Here is a 27,660-nt window from a genome sequence, read left to right as displayed (position 1 = left end):
ACTTCCGGGTGTCACGCGCCAGCGGAGCAACGGCCATTGATGAATGAGCTCAGACTCTCCAGATAGGCTATTATTATTATAGACTGCGAGAGGAAAGTGGGAGTAACGGTAACTGTGTATGATTTACAGTAGTTTAAACACTCTGCTATAGGCTACTAATGATCCGACAGTAACGTTAGTTATGACAGCTCTGGTAAAGCCAGTGAGTGCTATCTGATTCTCGTGGTTTCTCCGCTAAAATATCTGTTTATGGCGGCAGTATATGTGCTGAATATAGGCTACTAACGTTATATAGAAAGTGCCAAATACTGAACCGTGCTGTCTGATATCAGAATGGTTATTTTCAGCATAAATAAAGTCACGAGAATACAATACTGAGTTTAGAAATAAGATTTCGGGCGATTCGATCATTTAAAATTCATTCAGTCATTGTATTTGTTCTTTAAAGGTAATATATAGATCTTTGTTATTATTAATTCCAAGGACAAATTTGTGTAACGCTGACAATAATGGAAATCAAGAGAGAAACATGACATTGCAGTGATAGTAGATGATTTTTTATAGGATATGTTTGTATAACTTAGAGATGAATCATAAAAAACGCGAGAAGAGTTTTATCATTCATATACAAAACTAAAAATACTGAATATGTAACCACATGTTATAATAGAAACACTGCAAGTCTTATGGCATCAGTGCTTTGAACAGCTTTCTAAAGGTTTTCACAGAAACACATAAGAGAAAAGGTTCAGTGTTATTTCACACAGTCAGCTGTGAGTTTATGGTTCATATCCTCTCACGTCACACACCTTTTTAATGTTCATGAGGGACATGTGACCATCGTATGATGAGTTCAGCGCTAAATACTAATAATGATGTTCTGCTCCAACAGTTTCCAGGTGTAAAAGAAGAACGAGTGACAGGATTGTAAAGATGGAGATTATTAAAGAGGAGAGTGAAGACACGAGCGATGCAGAAACATGCCGAGAGAAAGATGAAGAAACTGAGGAACAGAGAGGTCGGTGATCATTCTTCACTCTTCATTAATGACTGTTTCATGAAAATCACTGGAGCATTTTTCTTTCAATTACTAATAATCACATTTGTGTTTGTCTTTAAAAACCCTCACAATGAATACAATGTTTTTTAGCATCTCGTGTCGCTCTTTCAGAATTATCTCTTTGCATCTTGTTGTTTTCTGGTGCTTAAACAAACGGCATATCTTTATTTAAAGCAGATGATCATTATAAAATGAGCCCAGAAATGATGTATCACGCGCACATTTGATTTTTATGTTGCACACAAGAAGTGTACTTTGGAAAACTTAAAGAAATTGTTAAAAAGTCAATAAAATCTAATTCAAAATATTAACAAAAACTGTAATAGTAGGGGTGTGACGATACACTTAGCTCATGAGATGAGGCAATAGTTTTCACTATTTTTATGGTGAGTATGACTGGAAAAATAGTGTTTTATTTAACTTTATTCGACTAAATCACAATGCAAAACAATGCATTTTAAAATGTTTTAAATGGTACCTATTATGCCCCTCTTTACAAGATCTGAAATCTTAAACCTCAAGTTTGGAGAGATTGTTAATGATTTATGGGGGTTATAAAAAAAGTATTTGGTGGATTTTTACCATTATAGGCTGGTTGTTTACACACTCTGCCGACACACATCTGTGTTCAAACATCTTGTAAAACTCAATTTTGCATAATAGGTCCCCTTTAACTCTAATCCTAACCCTGTCACTAATGATTGATTTGTTAACAAGTAATCGGTTGATTATTTTGACAATTAATCATGTAATCTTAACTTGGATAATATTTAGTGGTAATAAAAATAGACATAAGTGAACAATAGCCTTCAAAATGACTTAAAATACATATATAATAACAACGAGGCAATACTAATTGGTTCAAATAAAGTGTAAAAAGCAAGTAATCATATGGATTTATAGAACAACACTGTTAAAATACATAATGTAATATACATAATATAAACAATCATCTTATGTCCATCTTGTATAATAACAAATGCCTGCAGAGGACGCCAGCGGTCTGAGGATTAATGTTGTTTAGCTTTACAGCAGATCAAATCCTTGTCTCATATCAGCCAAACAACATGTCCACTTAATCTTTAATATTTGGTCTCTTCTGTACGATAGAAACGCTACAGCCGCTGTGATTTCCTGAACATGAACATGTGGAAATCAAAACATGCAAACTCAAAGCGAGGGTTTTGAAATCACGATGTTTGCATATTTAGAAAGATCTTGATGTATTGATGTATGTTGGCGTAGGTTTATAAATGATTTACGTTACAAATCTGGTGAAATGGCACGTTACATTCCCAGATGAACGTTATAAACCACACAAACTCACAGCATATGCAGAGAATGAATGATTGCTATAGCATTAGGAGTTGCTAGGGTGTCCTGTGCGGTTGCTAGGGGGTTGATGAGGTGTTTTGTGTAGATAAGGCTAGACAATACAGGTGAATAGGGTAAAATTTTAAAATAATAGATATCACCATGAAACTTCCTCAGTTGATTACTTACACAAGTATATTAAAAAAAAAATTACAAGTTTTAGAAATTTGTATGTTTAATTATGCAAATTAGGCATTATCTCATTAAATATGCACAATTTTGCATATATTTTCGGTAGATAGATCTGAACATATGATAAAGACAGGTGCAAAATTCTTTTTTCATTTTGTTTACACACAAGATGAAAAAACATTTCAGAGGGATTTCAGGATATATGCTTTCATTACCTAGAAAATCAAAATATACTGTCCATAGCCTTAAAAAATCGTTTTTCGCCATATTTTTTTTATTAAAATGTCACATAAATCAGGCCAGGAATGATTTATTAACAAATCCCTCTGATCATATCTTCAGAATACTGCTAAGTGTATAGCTGGAGAGTTTGGTGTACACAGGCTGAGATGTCTGTACTGGAGAATGACAAAAAACTCATTTTGAGAAAACGGCAGTTAAAGAGTTAAACAGCTCTAAATGAGATTTCGTCGTTAGATTTAAATCCTCCTTTGGACATTCACGATTGGTTACTGATAGAAAGGAAATGGACATATTTGGGTTACATGTGCAGGAGACTCGGAGCTTTACAGCGACACCGGTCATGACAGACTTCTGTGAACAGACGGAGCTCGGCGGGTCGCGCTGGAACTTCCTGTTACATTCGGGAGAAACTCACTGCCGCAAGTAAACAAAATGTAATAAAATAAACATCTTAATGTACATTTTCAACGTTTTCTTTATAGCAGCTTGAAAGAACACATATTGAAGGAGTAAACTAGCCCAAAATCTCAAAACTGACCACTGCATGAAGAATCGCTAGTTACGTATGTAACTGTGGTTCTGTGAATTCTGGATGACCGCCAGAGGCAGTGTAAACACTATGGATAATCGCTGCGCCAGCTAAGATAGGTCGAGTAAATATACCAACAAAGTCACGTTGCGTGACGTATGCTGAGCCCTGGAGGATTATAGGCTACAGTAGCTCAGCAATCTACCTCGGTACGCCTTTCTCGCGCATTCCGAGTGACTGAGAACTCTGGCGGTCATCCAGAATTCACAGAACCACAGTTACATACGTAACTAGCGTTCTGTTTCATTCTTACTGACCGCCAGAGGCAGTGTAAACACTATGGATGACACATACCAACATAGTCATGAGGAATGCCACCCACCTGATGATTTAAGGCCGCTCCAGAAGAACCGCAGAACTAACGGCATGATGAGCAGCAACGTTGACCTTATAAAACCGGGCAAACGTGCATGGAGAAGCCCAGGTTGCAGCAGTGCAGATATCCACCAGGGGAACTCCTCTAAAAACAGCCCATGAAGATGAGATGGCCCTAGTGGAATGGCAAGTTAGTCCACAGGGCAAAGGTCTTCCTGCTGCCTTGTAGGCCAACGTAATTGTCTCCACTATCCAGTTCGACAACCTTTGCTTCGACACTGGAGCACCTTTCTTCACACCACCATAGCAGACAAATAGCTGGTCTGACTGTCTAATCTGAGCAGTAGAGTTCACATAATATTTCAAGGCACGGACAGGGCACAAAAGTTGGGCACTTGGATCAGACTCTGAAGAAGTCTGAAAAGAGGCCAGTTCGATATGCTGATTTATGAACTGAGGAAGAAGAACCTTCGGAAGAAAAGAAGGATTTGGTCGTAGAACCACCCCGGAGTCATCCGGTAACCAACGCAAACATAGTTTGTCAACAGACAGTGCGTGCAACTCACTAACTCGTTTTGCAGTAGCAATAGCTAACAAAAAAGAAGTCTTCAAAGACAGCCATTTAATGTCAATGCTTTGCAAGGGCTCAAACTGGGGTGAGCCCAGGAAATCAAGCACGAGTGACAAATCCCACACAGGAAAATGAGGATTCCGAGCAGGGTTCAGACGGCGTGCACCCTTCAGAAAACTGCAGACAAGACTGTGAGAGCCAAGAGAAGATCCACCAACTGGAACATGATATGCAGAAATAGCAGCAACGTACACTTTCAGCGTGGAAGCTGCTTTTCCTTCTTCCAGTAAACGTTGAATAAATCTTAAAATACTCGGAATGCCACACGTTGCAGGAACGAGTCCTTGTTCCTCACACCATGCAGAAAAAAGCTTCCAACGAGAAGCATAAATCTGCCGTGTGGAAGAAGCCCTAGCATTAGAGATGGTGTGAATAACAGCAGGATCACAATGCTCCAGGGAAGGGTTTAGCCCAATGGCCAGACCCAAAGCTGCAGACGAGCCGGGTTCGGGTGCCAAACACTGGCCTCCAGTTGGGAGAGGAGGTCCTTTCTGGGGGGAAGCTTCCAAGGGTTTCCCGTCAGAAGTCTCAGCAACAAAGGAAACCATGGTCTGGCTGGCCACCGAGGTGCCACAAGTAACACTCTGTGTTTGCGCAGGGAGATCCTGTGCAATGTCTCCCACAACAGAGGGATAGGAGGAAACGCATACAGCAGGCAGTTCGGCCATTCGTGAGACAGTGCATCCTGGCCCAGAGGACTGGACACTTCTGTCCTTGCAAACCATAATCGGCAGTGGGTGTTCGTCTCTGAAGCAAAGAGATCCACCTCTGCTCTTCCAAATCTTAGCCAGATCTCCTGGACTACAACTGGATGAAGCCTCCATTCTCCTGGATGTACTTGATCCCTGGAAAGAGCATCTGCTGTCTGGTTGCATACTCCTGGAATATGAGCTGCTCTCAGTGAAGCGAGTCGTGGCTGACACCATGTCAGAATCTCGTGAGTCAACCGTAGAGACCTGCGGGATCTTGTGCCGCCCTGGTGGTTCAGATGGAACACTGTTGAGGTATTGTCGGACCGAACGAGAACATGGCGGCCTGCCAGAACCGGCATGAAGTACTTTAGGGCCAAAAACACCGCCCTCAGCTCTAGCAGGTTTATATGTTCTATGGCCTGGATCGGTGTCCAACGCCCGCAAATACCTCTCCGATTCCACGTTGCCCCCCATCCTGTGAGGGAAGCATCTGTTGTGACCAACTCCCGACGAGAGGAAACAACACCCAGTGTCACCCCCGCCTTCAGAAACTCTAACTGTCTCCACCGCTTCAACGCACATATGCAACGGTGAGAAATGATAACCAGTCGATGGCGGTGCCTGGTGGGATCTAGCCGCAGACTGTTGTTCCATAACTGGAGTGGTCTGAGGTGGAGTAGACCCAGGGGGATCACCACAGTAGCCGCTGTTAACATGCCTATCAGTCGTAGGACCACCTCGTACTGTAAAGACACTCCCGGGCGAAAGCGAGCCAAAAGTTGCAGAATGTTTGTCACACGTTCCTGAGACAGGGTGGCAGACATTAGACAGGAATTCAGGGTCATTCCTATGAACGTGATTCCTATGGTCTGTGATGGAATCAGACGGCTCTTTTTCTCGTTCACAGAAAACCCTAGCTTCTGCACATGACTCAAAAGCATTCTGGAGTCTTGTACTGCCTGCCGCTCTGTTGGGGCACAGACTAGCCAGTCGTCCAAATAAGGAAGGATGCGCATACCTCTCATCCAAAGAGGAGACAGAGCTGCGCTCACACACCTTGTAAAGACGCGAGGAGCAAGGGAAAGGCCGAAGGGTAGTACTTTGAATTGGTAAGCTTGATTCCGAAAACTGAAACGTAGAAACTTCCTGTGATGTACAGCAATTGGGACGTGAAAGTATGCGTCTTTCAGGTCGACACTTACAAACCAATCGTCTGCAGTCACAGACCGAAGAACGTCGGCTGTGCGCAGCATTCGAAAAGGAAGGACCTTCAGGAACAAATTCGGAAACCTCAGGTCGAGAATTGGACGGAAACCACCGTCCTTCTTTGGAACAAGAAAATATGTTGAATAGAACCCGTCTCCCTGAACGAGGGGATGGACCTTTTCTATGGCTCCTTTCTCTAACAGTGAACGAATTTCCAGAGAGAGAGCCTTTGCGCGAACCGCATCTCTGACAATTGTAGGAACAATTTTTGAGAATCCGGGAGGCCGGCGTCGAAACTGTAGAGTATATCCCCTGCTCAGAGTCTCCAGCACCCAGGGGTCTGCTGTGTTTGATCTCCAGTACTCCAACTGATCTATAGAAAAACGATCGACCGCCGGCCTGACTGTCTCAGGCTTTATGTGTGCGATTTTTTGTGTTTGCGGGGGGGCGCTGACGGGGTCCCCCTGGAAATGGTCGATGAGGTGGGCGAAAAACTCTTGCATCTCCAGGAACACGAGGTCTTTGAGGGGGCTGTGACTGAGGTGTAGCGTGTCGTCGGAAACGTTGCTCCATTGGGGCATAGTGCTGTCGGGTCTGAACCGCTGGCATCCTAAACGTAGGGTTGCGCTGCACCTGTGTTAGTTGGCGAGTGGCTTCAGACAATTTAACTCTTTTTTCTAACAGTTCCGGAACATTTGGACCGAAAAGATGCCCGGGAACAAAAGGAAGGTCTCTCAATGTCTTTTTACAGTCCTCCGGCAGTCGTGCTTGGGCAAGCCACACCTGACGGCGGGCAGCCAGAAGCGTGGCTGTTAGATTACCCAGTTCGCGGGTCACATGGCCTGTAGTCAACAGAGCAGTTTGCAGAAATTGTGAAACCGAGGGATCCGCATTTGCCGGTTCAAGCATACTGGTGGTAGCAAGGAGTAACTGGCAGATTGTATTTTCTGCTCGGGCAATGTAGGCAACTGACTCATATGCCTTTTTAAGCAAGGAATCCGTACGACCGCATTGCGCACTGGGACATCGTACGTTCCCACGTAGAGCCTCATCAGGAGACACCACCAAAGCTGCCACAGGCTGCTCAATTTCCGGAGCGCGACCCACCCCGATAGAATCTGCTCCAGCCATGGATGCTAGCAATCGAGCAGTCTTTGGGCGCCGCTTAGGCGGACCAGAACCGGTGAGAGCATCTGAGAATTCAGCCACAAAATCCTTACATGGTGGCATGGCAAAAGAGGTTGAAGCTGTGGTCTGTCTGAAAAACACATTTGTTTGGGCAGATTGTGCAGGTGACTCATCAAGTCCCAAACGAGCAACTGCCATTCGAAGCACAGCCAAAGTATCATCGGAGGAGGGCTGGGCCTGTCCAGACGACTGAACAGACCCCCCACTAGACCCCTCTGCTGCTGGGTAACCAGTGAGAACAGCCTGAGGTGAAGGTTGTGCAGCAACCTTCAAAGTATCCCCATGATCGTGAAAAAATGAATCTGAAGCACTTGTAGAAAGCACATCGAACTCAGAATGATGGGAAAAACAAGGGGAGACAAGAGACTCTTCCCGACTTTGAACATTTTCATCCTCCTGTGTCATCTTTACAGGCGGAGCACATGTGACAGGCTGAAGCGAGTGAAGCAGGCGTTTCAGCTCCGCCATCTCAGAAGAAAGTGCCGATACCGTCATAGAAAGTGAGCCTTTTTCAACATGTGAATGTACATCGTCTCGCGATTTGGCCTTTTTAGATGGGAGGGGAGCACCAGCTGCCGCCGAGGCACGGCGTTTTCGAGTGCGCGAAGGGGCTACATCTACCTGCCCAAGTTTCACCGTTGAATTAGGGTCTAACTCGGCAAGACGGAGCTGTCGTTCCGACATAGGCAAAAGGCTACAGTGCATGCACTGGTCCGTGAGAGCCTCTCGCAGATGTTGAACGCCCAAACACGACGGGCAGATGTCATGACCGTCGTCAGGGAGAAGATGATTAGGGCACAGCTTACAAGCCATTGGGAAACCAGTGGCGATCGAGCTGTTAGCCATCATTACTCGCTAACACCCTCGGTGAACCGTAAGGTTAAGTTAAGCGGAATGAAAATAATAATAAATAAATAAAATAATTACCTCGGTGAACCGACAGGTAATATTCAACAAGTAAAAGAAAATATTAAGCGTTTAAAATGGTCGGCGGATAGAACCGAGGAACCATAAAGGTAAAATGCATTCGAGGAAAGAAAACAACACTCCGAGAAAACGTTACGTTAGATCAACGGGAGACCGTTAATATAGGTGCAGTAAACACACGCCACCGGATTGCACCGAGAGGCACAAAGTGTTACCGATAAAGTGATATAACTCACCAAGTGTTGTAAAGTAATCCAAAATCTTGTAGATGCGCGCTGTCACAGCTTGTGAGGACGAATCTCGCTGCTCTAATAAGCTGCACTTGACAGCGCGAAAATATCCAATCCAATACAATGAATAGAACCTATCTCAAAGAGGCGAGAAAGCGAAAGAGGTAGATTGCTGAGCTACTGTAGCCTATAATCCTCCAGGGCTCAGCATACGTCACGCAACGTGACTTTGTTGGTATATTTACTCGACCTATCTTAGCTGGTGCAGCGATTATCCATAGTGTTTACACTGCCTCTGGCGGTCAGTAAGAATGAAACAGAACTGTGTTTTTGCCTGCCGTGTCTCGCCTTAACAAGCAGATGCCAGAGAAGAAAAATGAGACATAATTAAAGTGTCTCGCTTCACTCTGAAACCCACAGCGCATACAATTATTTAATTGAATTGCAGTCTTTGTGAACGCTCTTATTATGGGAAAATTTGTCCAGGATGCCAGGGTTACACTCCTACTCTTTTTCGAAGGACATCCTGGGATTTTTAATGATAACAGAGAGTCAGGACCTCGGTTTAACGTCTCATCTGAAGGACGGTGCTCTTTGACAGTATAGTGTCCCCGTCACTACACTGGGGCGTTAGGACCCACACAGACCACAGGGTGAGCGCCCCCTGCTGGCCTCACTAACACCTGCTCCAGCAGCAACCTGGTTTTTCAGTTTTACATTTTTTCAGGATTTTTTTGATGAATAGAAAGTTCAAAACAACAGCATTTATCTGAAATAGAAATCTATTGTAACATTATTCACTACCGTTCACTAAGTTTGGGTTCCGTAAGAGTTTAGTTTTTTTTGCTGTTTTTTTTATTTTTATTTTTTAAAGAAATTAATACTTTTATTCAACAAAGATGCCTTATATTGATCAATAGTGACAGTAAAGAAGACATTTATAATGTTACAAAATTCAAAATTTCAGATAAATGTTGTTCTTTTGAACTTTTAGTTCATCAAAGAATCCTGAATTTTTTTTTTTACACAACTGTTTTCAACACTGATGATAAGTAGAAATGTTTCTTGAGCATCAAATCATCATATTAGAATGATTTCTGAAGGATTATTTTCGCTTGCACATTGCTGTTCACAGGCTTGCAATGCTTTTGGCCGTATTTGTGCGCAAAAACCGTGCCAAAAGTGTAAGCGTGGAAAAAAGGAAGACAGAAGAATACAGAGCCTATCATTAGCATGAAGCTGCAGTTTCACAATACATGAATTACACTTACGAATAACAGTAAAATACAGCAAATATTTTTTTCATGAAAGGCGAATGAAATACGCCAATGAAAGGCGATTTACACCTTTACAAATCTTCTGTTGCGCATGAAAATTTAATTTACACTTGCAATCTTATGAACACTTTCACAAGTCACGCATGCGATTCTTTATGGCATCATATTACCTTCATACAAGTCTCTACTGCTCACCAAGGCTGCATTTATTTGATCCAAATTACAGCAAAAACAGTGATATTGTGAAATATTTTTACAATTTAAAATAAATGTGTAACGCATTATGTAATAGGTCATTGCGTGCGTGCATATACATGCAATGTATCATCTCTACCGATATTAACAATTAACTTTTTTAGGGTTTTTCCTGGCTCAAAATGAGGTGGAGGTGGTAAAATCCTGCTTGAAAAATGGGCATCTGAGCTAGGGCTGTCACGATCATTAAACTTAGTAGACAAGGAGTTTTACCATACTGATGCGCTGTTTGAATGCTGAATGGAGAATGATTGACAGCTATATATATATATTTCTGATTATTTAATTATTGCGACAAGCCTAATCTGAGCATGCGAGTCGTGACTGCATGTCTGAATTTTGAGGACAGCCGGATTGGGCACGACATTTGACGGTGACGGCCGCCTCGTAATTCTCGATGCATGAAAAACCCAAATAAATCATGTAATTAAAAGTCTACAAATTATCTATTACTAAAGTATTTATTAATGTCTATCCATCGTTTACTTAGGCCTATAGCTACACTTAAAATATCCATTGACTCTTTAAAATAAAACAAATATTCAACTAAACACATGCATTAATTCATTGAATTCTACTTTAATATCATATTTAATATCAAGTCTATATCAACAGAGGTAAAACTTAATGAAAACGTATTTGTAGGATTACTCACCAATACTGTGGAAATTTCATATCTGTAATGCGGCATTCATGCAGCAAAACAAGATGACGTCAGTAGTCACATGGTTTGAACATGGACATAAAATTGTAATTTAATTTAAAGCAATTAGTTGAATTTACACCCAAAAAAATTAGTTTTACTTTAGATTAGACTACATTAGACCAATGACAAGGCAGAGTATAGTATAAAAAGTTCTTTACATATAGACAAGAATATATAACATGTACAACATAATGACAAGCCATATGCAATTTTTTCAGTGTAATGAGGCTTCTGAGGAATACGCGGAAGGGGCGTATCCCATAGTGAGACACCTAACTTAATGCCATCAGAGAACTGGGGTTACACAAATCACCTATTGTTTTCTGTGTTTTGGGCTGCAGAGATTAAGTCACGATGCTGACTGGTCATCTCCTCAGAAGTGGACGTGCCTATATGTACGTTTCATACAGATTACATAATCTGAGAATATTTATTTTCCATTTCAATTTGTCACTTCAAGCTTTCTATGGATATATTTGTTATGTGTGTGAGGCAAGTATGCGCTGAGCTTAGGTTAACTTTTGTGACGTGCTCAAGTTCACTGAGACCGAGACGGAAGAAAGAGCATCCTGATTGTTTTCATTATTTTACAAAAGCACAACCTTTTGTTGTTATTGTGAATGCACAAAACTAAAAGTAGACACTTTACAGTTTGCATTACTCTTATCTGAATGACCAAGAATAACGGAGTATTTTAAGTTAAATGCAGGGATGCACTGGCGTCTGGGTGTTACCAATCTTCTTATAGCCTAGGCCATCTTTGTGGAGAGCAACAATACTAATTCTCAAATCCTTAGAGAATTATTTGCCATGAGGAGCCATGTTGAACATCCAGTGGTCAGTATGAGAGAATTTGTACAAAAGCACAAATTTTACCTGCTCTAATACAAGATACACAAATTTGTATGGTCCTGTCAAGCAGACAAAAACATGAACATGATGAATAGGATAGGTGGCTTTGCATGGTTTAACGACGTACAGCTATTATCACTGAGGGTGTACTCACTTTTGTTGCCAGCTATTTTGACAATAATGACTGTATGTTGAGTTATTTTCAGAGGACAGTAAAGTTTCATTTCTATAGTATTGTCCCTTGAGTAGATATACTAAAATGTTTGCTAAAATGTGAGGGGTGTACTCACTTTCGTGAGATACTGTATGTATATTGTTATTTACAGAATTTAATACATTTTAATATTTAAATATTTACATTTTTTTTATGAAAAAGCACTAAAACAGACAATAAACAGCAATAAATCAGCATAATTGTCAAACCGCTCAAGCCATTAATAAAGCTGCCAAGTCATTGCGTGGGCACTATGAAATATAATGCTTTCGTTGCGTGGAAACGTCACCGTTATTTTCTTTAAGATAAAATGCTGAAGTTTTACGGAAATGGGTCATGCCATTGACATTACCCGTCCTGAACAGTTGAAGTAAAACCCCACTTATTCAAGGGAGTGCATTTAAAGCATGGAAAGAGCAGACAAATAATAGGTGTCTAAAATGCATGTATACGCACAGTTCAGATAAATCATGAATGATAAACTTAATGACGTTAAACTGAATGTACGAAGGAAACTGCTGAAATAACAACAACAACAACATTCATAACACTGAAATAAGAGCGTGTGGTTTATCTATCAATCAGATGCACATTAATGTAAAATAAATCTAACATGAACTAACATTAACTATGGACAAAATGTTTATTTTTTTGTCCCCACTCTCTGACCCCCCTGAAGGCCGCTGTGTAATTCACACCCTAAATAATCCTATAATAAAGACATTTTCCTGTGTTGCCCAGGAAGCAAAATGTAAATAGACACCATTAATGATCCGATTTTTTTCAAAATTATATTCAGGCTTACCATGTGCTGTGTCTGCTCTTCTTTCATGACCTTGAGAAAAATTCTTTAGCCAAGCTCAGCAGGAATCCCCAGAAATTAGGTGTAGCTACAGAGCCTTGCTGTTTTTGTGAAGCAAGAAGCAGGTTAAATCAAATGATTACAACACAATCTGAGGAAGACAAGGATGGTGTGTGTGTGTTTGTTTGTTTGTTTGAGGGTGCCTGAGGGAAAACAGCAAGAAGATGACAAACACATTCTGAAAGGTTGCTAGATTTATTTAGAGGCATGAGGGGGGTGTCAAAACCTGGCAACCGGACAGCAGCTAAGGGTGCTCACAAAGAACAGAAATTCAGACGGTAATATTCATATTAATTAGAACCATTTTTTAACATTAACAGTAGCACTAAATCCTTAAAAGTGCAAACAGCAGCATTTGTAGGCTACATTCTCCTAAGACACAAAACATGTACCCAGAAGCTTTATGAGGAGGAACAGTGTTATAAAATTAAGTAAAACCCTGTGCATGAATCACCATCCTTTGACCTGTACACATGAAAATAATCAAAAAAAAAAAAAAAAAAATCCAGGTGGCTGCACATTCAAGGCACTAATTTCAACATCAAATGAGCAAAGCTTCTTTCAATCAACTTTTGGCAGTACATCATCATCTCTTCTCTCATCAATATCAGACTGCTCATACTCCTGACTAACTCCAGGAAATATCCAGCAAAAGAAGGCATATAAGTTCAAAAAACACTAACACCCTCAGAGAACAGAGGTCATCCTATCCCATCCTATCACAGAAACAAAAGAACACGTGTGTGTGTGTGTGTGTGTGTGTGTGTGTGTGTGTGTTGTGAGCTTCTCCCTCATGCAAGGTCAATCAAGTCCGCTCTAGAAAATACCATACTTGAGATTCATTATTTTAGAGCTGGCTTTTTGTCCATCGAGCTCAAGGCAGAGCTTCTGGAATGCCTCAAAGGTAAATTTCAACTGCTTGGGATAGCTAAGGTTAAGAGCATAGATTACCCCCATCAGAAAAGCACAGGATCTGGCGACATCAATCCCCTGCAGGATCTTGGTTCCCTCGACTACAATGGTTGCACGCCCATCACCGATGATGGCAATCTTCATCACTTGCATCGCAAGGTCTGCGTCGAGCTCCTCCACATCCTTGCAGAAGAAATTAAAAGATGTTAGGATGTATAAAATACATGGCTCAAGCTCTTCAGGGTGACGTGCATAAGGGAATGCAGGGTGACCATTGTACTTCAACGCCTAGCCCACAGGAGGCTGGTGCACAGGATTGAAACGGCCATATCTCAACGTGGGAAGGCTACAGAGACATGCAGTTCAAACAAAAGTAAAAATGCAAAGTATACTCAATTACTTACGCGGTACTGTTTGAAAAAGTCTTCCTCCTTCTCTCCAAGATAGACTATGAGGCAGCGAATGGCAATTTCTCTCCGCCTTTCAACTGTGTTGTCCTGGAAAAAATAGATCAGGTGTTCAATAAAAATCAGATGCAAGTATAACCCAAATCATGACAAATTGAAAAAAAAAAAGTGTTAGTTAGGGACCGAGCCGAAAGGCAAGAGGGCGAGGACTCCAGCCCTTGCCTGGAGGCAAGGACCCTAATGTTATTGTTTCGTTTCTTATTGTTTCTTTTTATTATTATTATACCAAATTTCAGGCTTTTCAAAATATGTAATTATTATTTCTGCATACTTTTAGCTACAGACTCCATTAAAACGTCAAAATGTAGCCACAAGTCTCATTCGTCTCAGATTGTGTGTAATTTGGTCGGGCTATGTTTAAAAGTTTTGATCTGCACACACACGTGCACACTATTCCTCTTCCATTCAATCCTGAATCTGCCTGTAATTGTGCAAATTCTGCAAATATGCAATTAACCTTGTTCATAGCAGCCATTTTGACAATTGACATGAAACAGTGTGGCAGAAACATAAATGTAAAATAAAGGTCTATTCATAATAAAGTTAGTCGTTATACCTCAAGAAGCATGTCCTTAATGTGCCTTATCTTCAGGCCTGCAGCTCCTCCTTTTGACTGGGTCAAGGCCATCAATTTCGGGGTGCATTGGTCAAGCTTGGCCAGAAAGGTTGATTCAAGGCTAACTGTTGTTATCCGCTTGAATTCTTCACTTATCTACAGAGCACACCAGTATGAAGGACCAAACATGACATAAGTATAAATAAACAAATAAATAAATGCAGACATAAATATTTAAATGTGAAAAAAACAAGTACATTTTGGAAATGAAAAAAGCTATTTCTTTATTTTTACATTTATTTATTTTATTTTAATTTGTGGACATGTATCCACATTGTATCAATCCACAGTACAAAAATATTGGTTAAATAAACATTTTATAATCTCACCTGTGCTTCAGTAAAAAGTGCATGCCAGCGCTTCATGCAGTCACTGATGGCAGGGACCTCTTTCACTATTTCCTCCCGACGAAGGCTGAACGTCTTGGACATTTTCTGAGCTATCACCTTGGAGTTGTCCCTTTTCATCATTTCACTTAGGAGCTCCACTCTCTCTTTTTCCAAACTTGCAGTAGTTTCACCTTGAGCATGAGGGGGTAGGTAGTTCACCTCAGCCTTCTTTGTTTTTTTCAGATTCTTTGCCGGATACTGGTCATGCGTTTGTTTTCTCTTGAGTGAGTTCACCTTAACTTCAGGGCAGCCAAGACCTCGAAGTTTGCTTCTGAAATTGTTCATCTTATATTTTAGGCGTTGTGCCCATCCATAGGACCCATTAAAGGAACCTGGTTCTTTGAGGCAGGGATGCTTTTGAGTGAGGGCCTCTGCAACCTCACCGATCTGCAGACTAGATGGATAAGCAGTGTACTCATAAATAGCCTCCGCTAGTTTTCCAAGGATGACTGGGAGTAGTGGAATTAAATCTTTTGTACTGAGAAGAGTCCCATATTGTTTGAAGCGCTCATTGGCTGACTGAATTTGGATCTCTGTGAGGCCAGAAAAGCTGGGAATTGAAAACTGAGTGGGCCAGCGCTGGGAACGGTGGCCTGGACTATCTTCAGATGAGAGAATCAGTGTGTCATCGGTTGACACAGATGTGGTGTCGTCAACATAGTGCTCCTCACAAGGCTGATCAGTCATGTTGGTCACATCAGTGTTGGTCACATCAGTTAAGGTTAAAGTTATTGTAGGCTCCTTGTCCTGGATAAACACAACCTTGATTGTGTCCTTATCCTTGAGGTCAGTTGTAGAAGAAAGGGTGAAAAACGCACCAAAATCAACATCTTTATAGTGAAGACTGAAGTCTCTGGCAATGTAAAATGCATCACGAATGACTGAGTGAAGGTCATCCACTGTCTCAGGGATTCCAGACGGTAGTACAACTTTACGGACATCATGATCTGCAAGGATCACTCGGAGTTGAGCCGGTTGTGACATTATTAATCCTGTACACAAAATGTTTTACATGTTTCATTAATCTTTAGTACCAGGTCAATGGTGAATAATGTTAAGAGCAAATTATATTTGACCTCTAGGCATGGAAATCAGGAACACATGTACTGTATATGCCAAGTCTGTACACAGTAGAAAGACTGCGATATGCAGATTTGTATCATTTCATTTAAAAAACTCCAAAAAGTATGGGCACCATCTATGGAACATAAATGCTGCGCTTAAGAGTCATAATGCTTGTTCCACCACAGATGTAAGATATTAAGGGGAACATGTCTAATAGCTCAGCTGGCTCTATGACTTTCACAGGACCATTTTTCTCAAGCACATAGCTCCTCAGATGCTCAACTGACCAAGCAGTCAGTCCTTTCACAATGAATCCAAGGCTGCCCTTCACAACCACAATTTGGATCAACTCCCCAAAATCTGGCAGACCACCAGTGGAACCATTAGCCAAGATCATTCCACTGGTGTACTTGGTGCTCCTGTAACACACACTTTTGGGTATCTGGACACATGTCTCACCAGGAAACTTAGCCTGCAGTGCTTCTTGGATATCCTCTCTCAGCACACTAAAATCCACTGTAGACAGTGTTGTAGCCTGTAGTAGAGGTCTGACAGCTCTGGAATCATGTTGGTTATAAGCAAGCAACAACTGATGCTTCATGGCGAGTGACAGTAGAATATTTCTAAAGCTACGAGTATGTCTGACAACACGCTTAAAAAAGCTGTGCTTTGCCTCAAACCGCATTGTCCACAGTGACACCAGAGGACCATAAGCCCTGATCAGTTCTGGATAATGTTCCAGGAAATGGTGTTTTGGGATGAGGTGTTGCTCTGGGAAAACCATGAGAAACCTGTGTTTATGCTCAGATATCTTACTGTCCAGGAAGCAAATGGTCTTCTCTGTGAAGACTTGGCTAACAACAAGCTCAACAATGTCTCTGAGCACAAGAAGCACTTCCCATGCTGGGTCACCTTCAGGGATTTTCGATCCAACCATGAGTGGTAGGAGTCGCAGCAAAGTCCAGTTCTCGTGGGCATTGCCGCCCACATTTTTCCGTGTGGCAAAGTTCACAGAGACAGGCTGTGGTGCATCGGTTTTGTCTGACCATTTATAGGGGAACTCTTTGATGCATTTGTTCAGCTCTTCAAGAGTGAAGTATTTATTCTGAATGAACACTCTGAGGCACAGTGCTATTTCTAGGGGCACTATACCTTCAAAGAGATCATGCAACACATCAGGCGGATACCCAGACAAAACATTAAAATATTTCAGTTTTGCTGTCAGTGCACACTGTCTCTTCACGCCATACAAATGCACCAAACTATCATTCTTCTGTACAGCCTGAATATGCAGTGCGTGTTGTTCTTTCGTTCTGGGAGGGAATGCTCCTGTTCTCACTTCTCCATCTTGAAACTGTGACTTTTCACCTAGACAAAATCTGCAGACGTATGAACCGGAAAAGCTCTCAACAAATCCCCCCAAAGAATGGGCACCTAGATTGTCTGCGACCACACTAAACACTGTGCTTTTGACTCTTCTGCCCAATGCTGGAACATACAGTCCTTCCTCCTCCAAGTACACAAGATCTTTGAGCAGTGGCTCCAACACAGCACTGTAACCAAATCTCTTCACATCCTCTGCCTTGCACAGGATTGCTAAGAAGATTGAATTAAGTTCAGATCTAAGCAATGAGGGGACATCAGCTAACACCCAATACACAGCTCTGATTTTGTGTTTTTTCCTGGATGTACCAAGAGGATTGCATATCTCAAAGTCATCCACATAGAGATTGAGAGCAATGGTAAGGTCACTTCCTGAGAACAGCTCATTGGTTTTGTAAAAGGTGCCATCATGAAATGACTTGTATACAGTTCTCTGAGCTTCTGCCTCACTCAAGATCAGGTCCTGTATATCTTTCTTGCTAAAAACCTTAAGTAATGACTTTAGAATGGGGACATACTGGAAGCTGCTCTCTCTACTAAGAACATACTCAATTGGTTCAACGACAGAAAAGTGTTCGTTAAAATACTTTCTTCTTTTAAATGCAGAGGAAAGAGGACCATCATCACAGAGGGCAGAACTAATAGGGTTAGCACCACAAATGTCATTCACCATTTCAGATACAATGGCTTCATCAATTTCACAGTTGTGCCTCTTCAAGCAAGACTGTAAAATGTCTTTCATGATGGGAGCAGAGGCTGAATGAGAAATAAAATGCAACTCCTCTACAAGCTCATCAATGCATTGGTTGGGTACATGAAAGGAACTCTCTAATTTCAACATTAAATGAGCCAAGCTTCTTTCTATCAACTTAGGCAGTACTCTTACATCATCATCTCTAATCTCATCAATATCAGACTGCTCACCTTCCTGATTAACTCCATCACTGCACTGATCTGCTTGTGAAGGGTTTTCATACCTCTTTATCACCTCATCTTTGAACTCATCTAATGAGTGGGGAGTATGCTTGCGATTTCTATGCGAAGCAAAAGTTCCATAGATATTAGTTTTGAAATTGCAATTTTTGAAAACACAGGTGACAGTTTCTTGCTTTTTCAAGTGTTGACGAAGATGTTCAAAATACTCTTTTTCGGTGGAGAATGTGCCTTCATTACAGAACTGGCAACAGAAACTGATTATTTCAGAGGTTCTCACTCTTGTTGTGTGAGTTGAGTGTTTCCTTGATATATGTGATTTCAAGCTACCCCATGATTTAAATGAACAAAAACAATCCAGGTAAGGACATGGCAGAGGTTGCCCACCGCGGATATGACGTAACCTATAATGTTTCAACAACTCGTCTTTAGTAGGGTTCGCAAATTTACAGATTTTACAAGGCCAATCCATATGTCATGTTTCTGTCTCACTTCATGCTTCTTCACACTGACCACGTCTCAACTTGAACCCCTTGGTCCACGACACCAGGAGAAGATGAAGGCAAGTTTTTTGTCCTTGCAAGGCACACGGCAAAGTGACTGAAGACCTAGGGAGATAAATTAAATGAGTAAAATGATTCAAGGAGGTGTGTGTGAACACAACTGATTTATTTAGTGTGGATCTGAATTACAAAAGTTAAGTGTTAATGTTTCTGTCTCACCCAGTACTTCTTCACGGCTTTATTTAGGAGGCTGATCACGTCTCAACTTGAACCCCTTGATCCACGACACCAGGATACTTGATCACGGCAGAAAGCCATGCCTGCACAGACAGACACACACACACACACACACACACACACACACACACAAAGTATTTTCAATTTCACTTGTGAGTCTTCAATACAGTGACTAAATAAGTTTCATTTGTGTCATCGTCACTTATTGTAGATGGACTCTGACCACTCCTCACCTCAGGGAAAGGAGAAGGTGATGTCTAGTTTGTCCTGAGAGGCTGACCAATTCTCAACTTGAACCACAATTCACAATCTGTATTGTAAATAACACAAAATAAATTAGTGACTTTTAAAGGAATTATGTATATTTTTAAACAGCTTTCCAATCACAATTGATCTTTTTAGCACCATTTTTAAAGTGTAATATATTTATATTTTAAACATACATGTAACATTCATCTTTTAATATATTTCGCTTTCAAAACATTTAAATGAACTGTATTACCATTACTGTCCTTTCTAATACAACGTAAAGCAAACATTTTCTGGGAAATTAATCTGTGTACTTATCACTTCAAAATCAATAATTTAATTGAAATGTACGGTCACAACACTGTCATTGGTCAGGCGCGTACACGCTGTTAACGATACCATTGGCTGTAGAGTGTGACAATCTGTCAATAAAAATCAGCCAACACTTTTTTGTTCTCCTCCGATCTACATTGATCTCATAAATTACCTCTATTAAGTTTGAATGACGGAAATCCGTGGTAGCGACGGAGAACTTTAATCTAGGGCTGGGCGATATGGCTGAAAACTGTATCACGATATAAGTGTTTAGTACAATTCACACCCAGCGGTAATTCAGGATAAAAAAAACTCTGAATGCTTCAAGTGAAACTTCGGTCTTCCGACCTATTACCATCGTGTCAATTCTCAATTGATTTTGATGGTAATATCAATTTTGATTAATATGCGCGAGGGAGGGAGAGCAAGACAGAAGACTGTGAGAGTGCGCGCGCGCGGCCGGAGGAGGGTCTCTCTCTGCTCGTTCTCTAAGTAACATGCACGGGCGCCTGTCACAACAAGCAGCCAGTCATTTACATCACTCACCGAACAAATAAGGCTTTCCACTTATTACTCCACGCCGGTTCTGTTCGGTTCTGTTACTGAAGAATCCAACACGAGACAACGACATGGCGCAACCAAACTGTTACATGATTGGCTGTTAGCGTGTCACTCCCTACGTTGCTAGGTTACTAGAGAGAGAGTGCCTTTGTTCATGCAACCAAACTTGCTTCGCAACCTCTGTTTCTTCCATAGACAGTATAGAAGGTTTCTTCCGACGAAGGAAGAAAAAAATATATATCCAACGTTTTATCGAACGCATTTTTTATTAATATTGATTACATATCTATCGCGAGACATATCGTTTCATCGCCCAGCCCTACTTTAATCCGTGTGTTTAACTAATTATTTATTACATTACCTGTCTTAACATAAATATTAACCCTTATAAATGAAATATGGTTCTCAAAAATAAATTCTCAACAGACAATGAGAGCAGGCTGTCAGTGTTTCTGTTGAAAACAAGCGCTGATACCTGGGGAGAGAGCAGTTGCTCGCTAACAGCAGAGAACAGGAGACAGATGCTGCTCATTTGTGTAACGTTAACTTACATTTTATTCATAAACATTAAAAACACACTATTTTGTGGTAAAATACAAGCAAATGGTAAAAAAGTGGAATTCCAAAAAATTTAAACGGGAAAAAAAAAACGAAATTTGGAAAAATAAATAAAACGGAATTTAGGAAAAAATAAAACGGAATTAATAGGGAATTAATAACTCCGACTGGTTTTGAAAAAAGTATCTGAACAAATAACTTAGTGTTGCTACTCAATCAGTGACAGGCTAACGTTACAGCTACTAGCTAACTTTTCCTCGACACACAGACTAATGTTAACGTTATACTATCAACACTGCTCAAATTTCAGAGTAAGGACTTGCAGATTTCGGTATTCGGTTACAGTAGGCTAATACCAACTGAATCCTGAGCGAATGCGAATATGTGTAATTAAGCATAAAATTACTTACCATTCACCACATGCTTCAACGACTTTCAGCTCCACTCGTCTAGTCGTCTGGCCTTGAACATGCGCGCGGAAACTGTGGGCCGTTTACACGTCATCAAATTGTTTTTTACATTAACAGAACTTAAAATTAAATCATTTTTTGATTAACTGAAAATGTTCAACTCTGACAAGTCATGATAGTATATTTAATCAATAGGCATAATTTGTGTGTCATCCCAGCTCAATAAAATAACAATTACAAGTAAAAAGTCTAACAGCATCTCAGAACTTGATTTTTTATTTCACAACAATATATATATTTAAGTAATGACTAAAGGTCCTCTGAATTAGTTTTTAGAGTGTGCCTACTCTCCGTCAGTGAAGTCAATTCTGAAACGCGTCCGAAAATGAACTGTAACTCAGCGAATACTCAGTCAAACAGGCATACAGACACACAGGCATGAAGCTTGAATTATCTTCTTTTAAATGAAGTAATTTTTATAAAAAACAAATATTCACAGTTTATATAATATGTATGTAAAGAGAGAGATGTCAGTCGTTCTCATCTCAGCTAATTAAGTTTTAATGTGACTCCGCCTACGGAGACCGCGCTATTCAAACGCAAATGTGAGGCGATCCATACAAACCTGTGAAACGCCCACATCCGCTGGATAAGGCCGGTGAAACACTGGATGCGTGGCGTAAGCGTCTCAGCTGCGTGGCGTGTCCGTTTTTTATTTCGGCTCCCATGTTAACAGTTTAGAGTTTGCACACTGCCTGTGTGAGACGCACGTCTCAGGCGCGGCATGAGCCGCGTGGAAAACGCGTGCATTCTAGAAAAAGAACCGACGTCTATTTTTCACGCGACACGCAAGCGTCTTGGAAGCGTTTCCATGCAAAATTGAATAGGAAAATCTGTTTATTTGTCATTTTGACACGAATACATATTAATAAATGTCCTTTTGATGTTTAAAAGTGTCTAGGTTTTGACATAAATGCAAATATAAATGTAATTTTACAAAATATGATCGATTTTCAAATACTGCTGTATTGAATGAACAGCTTTTAGCAAACTCTATTTCTATACTGAGATGAGGAATATATACTGTATGTGTTTTGTCAAAAATAAAGTCATCAACTAACTAATGAATCCTTTGCTTTGAAATACGTATGATAAAATGTATACTTTAGTTTTGAAAGATGTTGACTAGTTTTGAAAAGATTATAAAGTATGTATGTGCATGCATATACAGTGAGGAAAATAAGTATTTGAACACCCTGCTATTTTGCAAGTTCTCCCACTTAGAAATCATGGAGGGGTCTGAAATTGTCATGGTAGGTGCATGTCCACTGTGAGAGACATAATCAAAAAAAAAAAAAAATCCAGAAATCACAATGTATGATTTTTTAACTATTTATTTGTATGATACAGCTGCAAATAAGTATTTGAACACCTGAGAAAATCAATGTTAATATTTGGTACAGTAGCCTTTGTTTGCAATTACAGAGGTCAAACGTTTCCTGTAGTTTTTCACCAGGTTTGCACACACTGCAGGAGGGATTTTGGCCTACTCCTCCACACAGATCTTCTCTAGATCAGTCAGGTTTCTGGGCTGTCGCTGAGAAACACGGAGTTTGAGCTCCCTCCAAAGATTCTCTATTGGGTTTAGGTCTGGAGACTGGCTAGGCCACGCCAGAACCTTGATATGCTTCTTTCAGAGCCACTCCTTGGTTATCCTGGCTGTGTGCTTCGGGTCATTGTCATGTTGGAAGACCCAGCCTCGACCCATCTTCAATGCTCTAACTGAGGGAAGGAGGTTGTTCCCCAAAATCTCGCAATACATGGCCCCGGTCATCCTCTCCTTAATACAGTGCAGTCGCCCTGTCCCATGTGCAGAAAAACACCCCCAAAGCATGATGCTACCACCCCCATGCTTCACAGTAGGGATGGTGTTCTTGGGATGGTACTCATCATTCTTCTTCCTCCAAACACGTTTAGTGGAATTATGACCAAAATGTTCTATTTTGGTCTCATCTGACCACATGACTTTCTCCCATGACTCCTCTGGATCATCCAAATGGTCATTGGCAAACTTAAGACGGGCCTTGACATGTGCTGGTTTAAGCAGGGGAACCTTCCGTGCCATGCATGATTTCAAACCATGACGTCTTAGTGTATTACCAACAGTAACCTTGGAAACGGTGGTCCCAGCTCTTTTCAGGTCATTGACCAGCTCCTCCCGTGTAGTTCTGGGCTGATTTCTCACCTTTCTTAGGATCATTGAGACCCCACGAGGTGAGATCTTGCATGGAGCCCCAGTCCGAGGGAGATTGACAGTCATGTTTAGCTTCTTCCATTTTCTAATGATTGCTCCAACAGTGGACCTTTTTTCACCAAGCTGCTTGGCAATTTCCCCGTAGCCCTTTCCAGCCTTGTGGAGGTGTACAATTTTGTCTCTAGTGTCTTTGGACAGCTCTTTGGTCTTGGCCATGTTAGTAGTTGGATTCTTACTGATTGTATGGGGTGGACAGGTGTCTTTATGCAGCTAACGACCTCAAACAGGTGCATCTAATTTAGGATAATAAATGGAGTGGAGGTGGACATTTTAAAGGCAGACTAACAGGTCTTTGAGGGTCAGAATTCTAGCTGATAGACAGGTGTTCAAATACTTATTTGCAGCTGTATCATACAAATAAATAGTTAAAAAATCATATATTGTGATTTCTGGATTTTTTTTTTAGATTATGTCTCTCACAGTGGACATGCACCTACGATGACAATTTCAGACCCCTCCATGATTTCCAAGTGGGAGAACTTGCAAAATAGCAGGGTGTTCAAATACTTATTTTCCTTACTGTATATATGTGTGTGTGTATATATGAAGAGTTCAGATGCAAAAGCCTCTAAATGCCATCTGAAATTTTCTCCTAGAATGATCATTTTTATGAAGCTTGTATATTTAAGTTAGCTATAGGTGACACACCTGAATGAATGGCTCATTAAGTATGCAGGGACGTAGTCTCACCAGGTGTGAACTACTAAATATGCATGATGCTGTTGGAGCGTTTACGCCCCATCCGCATATTGGCTTTCCAAGCTAAAAGTGTTTCACAAAACTAAAATCAATGTATCGTTTTATGTGAATGATTAGGCAGGATGATTTTCATATCATTTTGAAGAAAAAACACTAGGCGATGACATCCATTAGTCAAAAGTCTTATTGCCATATATTTAGTATGTGTTTTGTGGCCTTATTTCAGAAACTTTAATTTTTAGTTTTTTTGATAACCATGCATAAACATTATTCTCTCAAAAATGAAAACATGTACATACATGTGGCTCACATATTATGGAAGTCCTGTTTGTGCTATATAGAGTAGAGCTGAAGATCTTTGCCCGAACCCGACGGGACCCGACGGGACCCGATGGGTTTGGTCGGGTTCGGTCTTAATTTCTATTATTTTACACGGGCTCGGGCCGGGCTCGGGCTCGCGCTTCGGGTTGCGTGGTAAATGAGCGGTCAGGTGATGTGTTTAGATTAGCGTGAAAATGGATCTTGAGGAGGTGAAACGGAGGCTGGTCTCTGGAGGACTTATTTTATTTCTTTGTTCCAACTTCCAAGTGGCCTCTAGCCTCCGTTAGTCATGAATAAATGATGTTAAAAAATGTATAAATTACTCCTTTTTTCACGAAAGACAAAGGTGCTCACGTGTGCGTGCGGCGCAGTCTCTTTTTTTCTTTCTCTCCCTTTTCCGCCGAGTGGTGCGTGTGCCGGCTCGCGGTGTGAAGCGCGTGTCCGCGCTATTCTCCGACACTCTTATCACTGCTGATAGACAGCCTTTTGGACAGTCGGGCTGTAAACGGGTTCGGGCTTTTAAAAAGCTGTCAATCAAAATGTACTTGTCGGGCTCGGGCCAAACTCTGTCGGGCTCGGGCCTTTTCGGGCCGAACTTTTAAGGCCCGATTACAGCTCTAATATAGAGTGAATTTACACCTTTGCCATTAATATGTTTATAAGCAACTGAAAAAAGCACAAATGTCAGGGCATGTCAGAACATCTCAAGGACCCCAAAAACACCCCAGACCCCATAGGGTTAAGCTTTAGCTAATCAGCATGTCAATGTCAGCCTATGAGGATTTTTTCAAGATCTCATCATCATGTTGTGTGTGGCTCGTTTGAACAGAGACAACCTGCTCTAAATAAAGATGTGTGATTTACTATGTAGTTACTTCTAATGCTTTGTGAAGTTACAAATCTTGTGTTTTTTATTTGTCTGAACTGATTTTAGACCTGACGGAAGTGAAGGTGGAGTGTGAAGAACTGAATGAAGTGGAGGAGGATCATCAGTATCAGAGACCTCAGAAGATCATAACAGGAGAAAAATCATTGAGTCGCTCACAGACCAAAAGCGATTTCTCCCAGAAAAGAACAGGAGCCAATAAACCACCATTCATCTGCCCTCAGTGTGGGAAGTGTTTTACACTCAAAGTGAACCTTAAAAGCCACATCAAAATCCACACCGGAGAGCGTGATTTCAGATGCCCACAGTGCGGCAGGAGCTTCTTCAAAAACGCAGATCTGAAGAGGCACCTGCAAACACACAGCGGGGAGAAGCCGTTCGGCTGCCCTCACTGCGGGAAGAGCTTCACACGCAAAGAGAGCCTGGAGAATCACATCCGAATCCACACCGGAGAGAAGCCTTTCACCTGCCTGCTGTGTGCCAAGAGCTTCATACGCAAAGGACACTTCAAGAACCACATGCGCGTTCACTCCGGAGAGAGGCCGTTCACGTGCCACGAGTGTGGGAAGAGCTTCACGCAGGCCACCATCCTCAAAAACCACCAGCACTCGCACTCGGGAGAGAGACCGTTCGGCTGCGGCCAGTGCGGGAAGAGTTTCATTTCAGCCAAGCACCTGAAGATACACCAGAAAATTCACCAGAAGGTTTTCTTGTGCTCTTTCTGTGGAAAGATGTTCTCGCAGCTGGGCTACCTGAAAGAGCACCAGAAAATACACACCGGCGAGAAAGCTCACATGTGCTCGGTGTGCGGGAATAGCTTCTCTAGAGCCAAATATCTGAAAGAGCATCGAAAGGTCCATACGGGAGAGAAACCCTACAAGTGCTCACATTGTGCCAAGAGCTTCAGTCAGTCAGGGAACCTGAAAATACACGAGCGAGTTCATACCGGAGAGAAGCCGCACCGCTGCCCGCCGTGTGGAAGGAGTTTCGTCACATCCAGCGCTCTGCTGTCTCATCGAAGGAAATGTCGCCAAAAGTTGTCGTAGTAAGCAGAAGTCAGTAGTGGGAAATTCTGTGAACTGAAGTGTCATTTGCTTCTACATATTTGTGGACAGATACAGTTAACATGTTAAGTGCTAATTATGTGCAAATTTTGGGATATTGCATAAAAAAAAAACGCTGGATGGAAATGTGCATACATTTAAATTAAAAAAAAAATGCACATAAAAAAACATGCGCTCAATTTAGGCAAACAATTGTTTTATCTGATAAGAAGATATGTGACTAAAACTGCAATGGAAAGACATTTACCGAATAAATCCCTCGATGTGCAACAATAAACTCGGGCCAGTTGTTCAAAAAGTTTCATCTGGATCAGAATGATCTGGATTTGGAAATCCCATGTTCAGCTTTCCATGATCAGGTCATCCATCTTATTTTTGATTGGATCACCATGATCCAGATACACACTTTTTCAGATTACCAAATCTGAATCTCTACATAGGGACATGGTGATGTAAAAAATATGGTTGGATGGTTTTGCATTCTCTTTTAGAAAAGAACAACCCATTTTTAAGATTTGATCCAATCCGATCTGGTCAGATTACTTTTGAACAGCTGGCCCCTGGTGACTTTGGTTCAGCAGAGACTGTGATTGGATAACTGCTCTAACCAGCAGACCAATGGCATTGCAGCATCACAAATGTTGGTTTGGTGGACCTCTGAAACGTCTGAGTCACCAGTCTGTCTGTCACAAGTCTGTCACCAGAATGATTTGGTTTAATTCCCTCCAGAAGCGTCTCACACGGTTGCGTTTATAAGAGAATATGACAGCGTTTATTGGGTTTCATCTGACACTCTGAGACGCAACTCATTTATGATAGAGGGAAAAAGAGCTGATTGAAGAAACTTAAATTTTTTGTACTAATATTTTGTGCCAATATCCCAGGAAGTGACGATTTTGTTCTCTTGAACACATGGGATGGAAACGCTGCTTTCCCTTTTAGTTGGTCATGTTCAACATACGTCTACGTGCTGATGTATTGCAGGGTTTCTGCAGGTATCTTCAAATTAAATTTAATGCCTTTTT

At 41.2% G+C, this 27,660-nt stretch overlaps 1 protein-coding gene across 1 annotated transcript; it reads left to right on the top strand.

Moving 5' to 3' along the window:
• Positions 1-27,660, top strand: LOC307161569 (uncharacterized protein). Its single transcript, XM_079876407.1, has 3 exons — positions 1-108; positions 893-1,018; positions 25,620-27,660. Exons 2-3 carry the CDS (start codon positions 934-936, stop codon positions 26,615-26,617), a joined length of 1,083 nt encoding a protein of 360 aa, XP_079732533.1. The 5' UTR covers positions 1-108; positions 893-933; the 3' UTR covers positions 26,618-27,660.

The sequence above is a fragment of the Squalius cephalus genome (genome assembly GCF_949319135.1).
Source record: "Squalius cephalus genome assembly, chromosome: 7".
Lineage (NCBI taxonomy): Eukaryota > Metazoa > Chordata > Actinopteri > Cypriniformes > Leuciscidae > Squalius > Squalius cephalus.
This window is presented reverse-complemented; position numbering and strand designations above follow the sequence as displayed.